Raw genomic sequence first — 6969 nt, forward strand, 5'->3', positions numbered from 1 at the left:
CTTCTTTCCTCTCTCTCTCTTACTTTTTTCTCTCTCCTTCCTTCCTTCCTTCCTTCCTTCCTTCCTTCCTTCCTTCCTTCCTTCTTTCCTTCTTTCCTTCTTTCTTTGTTCTTGGGTCTGAGTAATGAGGAAGAATGTCCTACGGGAAGGAGACAGTGGTTGTGTTTTGGTCAGAGAGGCAGGGGTAGAGGTGTGAGAACTGCTGGGGTCCTTCATGCTTACCCTCATACCCTTCTTCATGGTCACATGGGGCACAATGAGGCATTCATAGGTGTTGCTGTGAAACTGTCCTGCTCTGGGACCATGAAGGTCACACACCTCTCCTGGATCTACTCTGGTCCTCTGTGTGAGTCTCATTTCTTTCTGAGCCTCAACTTCCCCATGTGTGGCACTGAGCTTCTGTCCCCCAGGGTTGCACACTGTAATAACAGCAGCAATAGCATGGGCTTGTACTTAGAATTATTGAGTATTTATCGAATATCAGGCTGTTTAATATTTGACATGGGTTATTGTAGGACCGTGAAAGGCAGCCTGGTTCCTGGTTGAGCAAAGGCTAGAAACCCCAGTGACCCTGAAGGGTTGGAAGTTGTTTTGCCCTGCTTCTGGACTCTGGCTCCTGACACATACACCCGCAGCCCTCCATAGATTTGTGGCCATCAGTCACATAAGGGTAATGCCCCAAGCCCCTCCACAGGTAGAGGACATGACATTGTGGCCTCAAGACAGATCTCCATTTCAATGAAGTACCTAAAGGCCTGGAGGACTTAGTCAATTAAGCTTTCCTTCCCAGACACTCCTACCTGCAAAACCTCAGGCTCACCCTGAGAAGTGGAGTGTGGTTTTACTCATCCACTTTCTGCCATGACAATAAGTGTCTTAAAACCATGGACTGCCTCTTTTCATCAGGATCCACCTTGGGGAGCAATGGAGAAGGCTTTCTTCTAAAGAGTCGCTGTCTAATCTCCTGTAGAATGCCTCTATGTGCCCCCAGCCGCGAGTACCAAGCTAAGCCAAGCCAAACCTGCTGCCAAGCCAAGGACTATCCATGTGGGACTCAGCCAGAGCTTCCCCGCTTCCCCTTCAGTCCTAGCCTGCATCTAGTCCATGGGTCCCCATTCTGTTCTCAGCTCTTCCACAGCTCCCAGGGGTGCTTCTGTATCCATGAGCCTAAGAACCAGATAGCTGCACCCCCTTGCAGGCTCAGGGACCCCCAAGCCAGCTCTGGCTGTACCTTCATCTCAGACTGTGCTCCCCCATCCCTGGATTGATATCCCATGGCTTCCCTATAGCCTGACACCTGCCCAGTGATGGGTAAGCATAGTCAAAACTTCCCATGTCCTTCCTCCCCAGCTGCCAAACCCTGTAGCAGAGTGGGTGCAGGACCATTAACCCTACAGATTATCACTCCACTGCTATAGCTTAAGGAGACAGCTGTTCATTTTCTCCTTTTACAGCTGGATACAGTGAGGCGTGTTGAAGCTTTAAAATCTGGACTTGTAACATTGGTGTTACTAATTGTTCTTCTCAAGAGCTGGCTTGAACCCTATGCCAACCTACTCAGAGACCTTCTGCATGCCTGACTCTCCCCACTACAGCTTCAGGGTACTCTTTCTAGGGGCATTTGAGCATCACATGGGGAACCTGAGTATGCACTTTTGTAGATGAGAGTATTCTCTAGAGTTCAGTTAGGGATTTCTGAAAACCTTCCCTTGCTGGCCTCTCCTGGGGCCTGTGGACTCCTTTGACAGGAGGCTAACCTGACCATGGAAACCTTGGCAAGAAGGCTCAGTAGTGATGAAGGGGTCACAGAGTGTTGAGTCAGGGTTCTTAGTGTACTTACCTAGCTTCAAGTGTCCCTCTGGCTTGTGTCTGTGCTTCATCAGCTCCACACCTGTACGTTTCTGTGTTTTGAAGGTGGGGTCCAAATTTAGTTGACCCTCATGCTGAGCCACATTTGTGCGACTTTTCTTCTTGGGCTGAGATTTTTCCATGGTGATGGAGCTCTCGGATACTGCTTCTCTGAATAGTGTTCTTATTGCTTCAAGACTATCTTCTGTTGTTGCAAGCAGGAGTCCAGTGGCTTCTCGTCTCTGCCAGGTAGTTCTGCTCTGTGAATGGGTGTTTGATCAGAACTGATAGAGGAGATCTGGTGATAAAAGAAAGCAGACAAACCTCTACAGGTCAGATCACCTTTGATCAGAACAATTAAGACATAAGTCCCTCCTGGGGAGTGGGTACTGTGTGTCCAGATGCAGGGGCCTAGGCTTCATAGGGCAGAAGAGGGAACTCTGGGACAGGAGTGTTTAACTGTGGCCATGTTCTTTAACGTTTCACAGTGGAATGATGCCAGTGGATGTTCTAGCTGCTGTGTCGGCTTTCCTGAAGGCAGGTGTGCTGAACCTTATACTGAGTTGGGGTTTCTTAGCTTGTCTAAGGTTCTTCTTTAGGTCATTAAGGTTATTTGTCTCTCCCAAAGGATAGATGAGAAGAATGCAGTGTGTATGTTCTCTTACTGATTGTTTTCTATGGGAGGATGATGAAGAAGTTTGGGATCTGTCCTATGCCTAGGGGTTAAGAGGAGTGTACACATTGTGGATGGACTTCCTGTGCCAGAAAGAGAGTTTTAACTTGATCTGCTCTGCTGGATAGATCATGTTATTGCTACCATTTACTTCTGGAGAAACCTTTGATAACAGCTGAGAACTGTGAACTGTATAATGAGTTGGATGATAGGGGACTCAGTTGGCCCCTAGCCAGGGCAGTGATTGGCCTAATGTGGACTGAGCAATGGCAGTGATTTGATCCAGGAGGCCCCTGTGTAAAACTTTTAAAGTACAAGGTAAAACTGATGTATGAGGATAAGAAGAAATGGAGAAATCAAGGGAAAGGAGCTAAGTCAGAGGGAACTAAAAGCCCATCCTTAGGAAAACATCATTCACTAGATTTTTTCCTCTGATCCTTCATTAAATCTTGGGTGCTGTTAACCCCTTGGGTTTGCTGGGTTTGTTGGTGCATAGTAGTATTGTTCATGAAGTAAGGCACTAGTCCCCACAGTAGCAGTATGCAGGAAATCTAGCTCTCTTTAATTTGGAAAACCACACTAGGGAAGACTTGGCTCAGCCTAGGCAGAGAAATTGATGGAGAGGGAGGAGTGGGAAAGTGGGCATCTAGAGAGTGAGAGTGGAGAAATGTAGAAGCAAGAAGTGGAAGGGATGCAGGTCAGAACATGATGGGCAGGAGGATTAGAGGATGCAAATCAAGGGATGAGGGTTTGGGGATGAAAAAGTGGGTGCTGGTGTAACAAGGTCAGGAGGGTGGGAGGACAGACACACAGGGATGGAGGATGCATGATGGACCATGCAGGACATGCATTATGCCATGTCCTTATCCCTTCCTTTTTGAATGTCCCACTCTAAGGAGATCAGTACTTCAGCCATTACTGTGGCCCAGGGTAAGGTGGGAAGATACAGGACAGAGGGGGAGTAAAGGCTCAGTCTAAGTTCAGGCTAGCCACTTTGAAGGAATCTTTAGAAGTCTCTCCCTGGGTGCCACACAACTAACTATTTGATGGAAGGGACATTACCCAGAGAAAGCCAAAGGGCCACAAGTCTGCAGGGGACAGACCGACACAGAGGCCCTGATGAAAGGACAAAAGGAATATCAGTTCAGTGTCCTTGTCCAGGAGTGGACTTGTCAAGGCCAGTCTGACATGGAATCCTGTGCCTCAGAGGAGTCAAGATTATAATATCTGGGGACCCACTCTTCCCCTTGGGCTGTGATTATTAATCCTACAGCAACTGTGTTGAGATTTCCTGTGTTTTCCTCACTAAATTTGTCTAACATAACTCTCTGGGTAACTTGGCTTTCCAACACCAACACCTGTAAATAGCATAGATTATATATATACATCTTCCCTGGTCCTCCCTCTGAATACCTCATCATTCAGGACACGTATTCCTGCAGATTCAGGGCAGACAGGAAGGTGCAGGATAGGCTATGACAGGAGCAGACACGTGAACCAGACAGGTGAATCGAGCAGTCTATCACCCATCAGAGCTTGCCTACAGACTCTCCAAGCAGAGGCTGGGGCCCTGGGCACTGGGCCCTGGTTTCAAGGACGAGGTTCCCATGTCTGCCACATACTCCTTAGTGAGGTGAGGCCAGACTTTATCTTCCCACAACTAAGTTGTTTGTTGGAATCTGGATCCCAGTACTTACCCTACTCTTCCACTGGAGTGTGTGTCCTTGAATAAGGTTCCTCACTAGGAAACTGTTCTCCAAAAGTGAAAGAGACTCTGGCCCACTTTCAGTAAGTTGGGCATCAGAGAGCCTGCACAGATGCACTTCCTCTAAACACTGGGAGTGGAGGTTGAACATAACTCAGCTTGTTTCCTGTTAAGTCTCTGCAGATGCCTGGGCTGGATGATTCAGGGTGAGAGCTTCTTCTGGGTTTGCAGAAGCCCTGCCTGACCACAGGACTCATGTCTGAGCTCAGTTCCCTCTTCCATTAGTGTGGGACCTGACGTTTGCCAACAGGTCCCAGGTCAGCAATAGCTCCTGGATTTCCCCCCAAGTTTGTGCTCTGGATATCTTTGTTTCCTCTCCTTCCCTGTAGCCTGCCCTGTATCAGGCTGTTCAATTCAGCAAATGCCTCTTAGACAAGGAACCCTGTCTTTTTTTTTTTTTTTTCCTATTGAAGTCTCCTAAATGTCACATTCAGGTGTTGATTCTCACCAACACTGTATTCTTTCTCTGTAGATGTGTGGTGCCTGTGCATGTTCATGTGCAAGTGGACTCACATGTGTGCACATGTGTGTGACCTGAAAACTTAGGGGTATGGCTCTTCTAGCTAACCTGGAACACTTCCTGTTTAGTGTTTCTGAAACGTGAGACTACAAGCCTGTAACCATCCCCAGCAGGAATTTGAGAGGATGCTGGGGATCAGAGCACATGTCCTCAAGCTTGCCTAGCAAGCACTTTATCCACCGAGCCATCTCCCCAGCCCTGACACCATCTTACAAACATCTGTTATCTGACTCCTCATTGTAGCCAAGGAGCGTGCTGGTCCAGCTAGGCTCCTGGACTCTCCCTGCTGGTACTTTTGTCTATTCTCAGTCTTGAAGCCAGAGTCACACATCTAACAGTGAATTAGTTTACATATTTTTACCATGTATATCTTCCAACCCTTCCTGTCTTGTTCTAAGTGACAAGCGGGTTCCTTCCTGTTTTCAGAGGGCTCTTCATGACCCGCTCATTTCACCCTGCCCACTTTCTGGTGATAAATCCTACTTCAAGCTTCTCACTTCCTCTGCCATGGGTTTGCTGCTCTACCTTCCTATTCCTTGAGCAGGAATGTGCTCACCTCAGGACCTTTGCACTGGCTTTGCTGTTGTCTTGGAAAGACTTTCACATGCCAGAAGCTTGTTATCTGCTTTCTGCCACCCTTCCAGAGTTAGCCTCCTTTATTCTCCTGTTGACTCATGTTATCATCAACATCACAAACTGGTTTCTTTCTATCATATTGCCCTGCAAAGAAAATGGGAGCTCTTGGCCCATTGCACTTGGCATGCTGTGATGATTTTTTAATTAGTTATTTTCCTCATTTACATTTCCAATGCTATCCCAAAAGTCCCCCATACCCTTCCCCCATCCCCCTACCCACCCACTCCCACTTTTTGGCCCTGGCATTGCTGTGATAATTTTTAAGGCCTGTATGCCCAAGGTAGTGCCTGACCCACAATATCAGCACAAGATATGCTCACAGTCTCTGAGAGGCTGTTATTTTTCATATTAACCTTTACTGATCTATTGTGTGCTTGTGTGTGTATTGCACATATGCACGTGTGTACATGTGTGCTTTATGTGTGTTGTGTAGGCTCATGCTGTGGTGCACATGTACAAATTATAAGACAACATTCAGAACTCAGCTCTCTTTCCACCAGGTGGAATCCTGTGATTAAAACATGATATCAGACTTGTTACAGGAGCCTGCTGTGTCAGTGTGCTAAACTCTCCGGTCGAGTCAACTGGACAAGCCGAGAGGCTTAAAAGTCACTCATGAGGCAAAAGAGTTTCAAGAAAGCTCTCCTCCTGGAGTCTAGTGTTCCCTACCCATACAGTAATTTTTAATTCCTGCGTTCCATTCCCATGTTAGTCTAGTGTATGGATCCACGTGCTCTCTTTCAATATTTTCCTATCATAAGTGCCTTTTAAGATTGAATTCTGACATAGCTAAAGCCATCTGCCAGTGTTCCAACAGTCCTAGATCGTCCTTAGCAAGACCTTGGGCTTGGAATTCAGTACTGCCCCTGGTATTTCACTATCTCTTTGAGTAAAAGTTAGGTCACTGCCCTTCACAGGAATCTACCATCACCTTGGAAGAAAGAAGTTTCTGACNGTAGGGGAAACCAGAATAGATACTTAGAATTATAGCTGAGTTACACCTATTTACAGGAATTTACAATGGTTTAGGAAACAGATCGGGCTGTGTTTTTAGAGTATTGCATCATTCATGAGATGGTTAGTTAGAACAGAACTCCCTGGTTAGAGCCATGACTTGGGTGTGAAAGNCCTTGCCCTAGGAGTGAAAAGTTCTCACACCTGGCTTCTAAGACTATAGCTGACCTTAGATAGGGCTGACTTTGTCTCAGTTATTTTATTGCCCAGTTCCTGCCAGTTTTTGCGTTTTCATTCCTCTATTCTTTTTTTTTAACAAAAATTTTAATATTTTATTCAATTAAAATTTAAAAATCTGATCACCTTTTACAAATGAGCATTGTACATAATCCAGTGGCTATTTATTTTAATATTTTGGTGTTTTTGAGACAAGTTTTTTGATATAGCCTCTGCTGTCCTGGAATTCACTTTGTAGACAGCCTAGGCCCACCTGCCTCTACCTCCAAAGTGCTGGGATTAAAGGTGTGAGCCACCACACCTAGCCCTCCAAAAGACAATTTATGACTATACCTT

The 6969-nt window shown here is 46.3% G+C and overlaps 1 protein-coding gene across 2 annotated transcripts in view; it reads right to left on the reverse strand.

Moving 5' to 3' along the window:
• The window catches only part of LOC110305614 (NACHT, LRR and PYD domains-containing protein 1a-like), a 143960-nt gene extending 141969 nt beyond the window's left edge, over positions 1-1991 (reverse strand). For both annotated transcript variants that reach the window (XM_021177642.1, XM_021177643.1), the window contains exon 1: positions 1841-1991. In XM_021177642.1, coding sequence (XP_021033301.1) covers positions 1841-1991 — 151 coding nt within the window. The remainder of the gene's footprint in view (positions 1-1840) is intronic.
• Between the last annotated feature and the right edge of the window lie 4978 nt (positions 1992-6969).

This window comes from Mus caroli, chromosome 11 (assembly GCF_900094665.2).
Source record: "Mus caroli chromosome 11, CAROLI_EIJ_v1.1, whole genome shotgun sequence".
Classification (NCBI taxonomy): domain Eukaryota; kingdom Metazoa; phylum Chordata; class Mammalia; order Rodentia; family Muridae; genus Mus; species Mus caroli.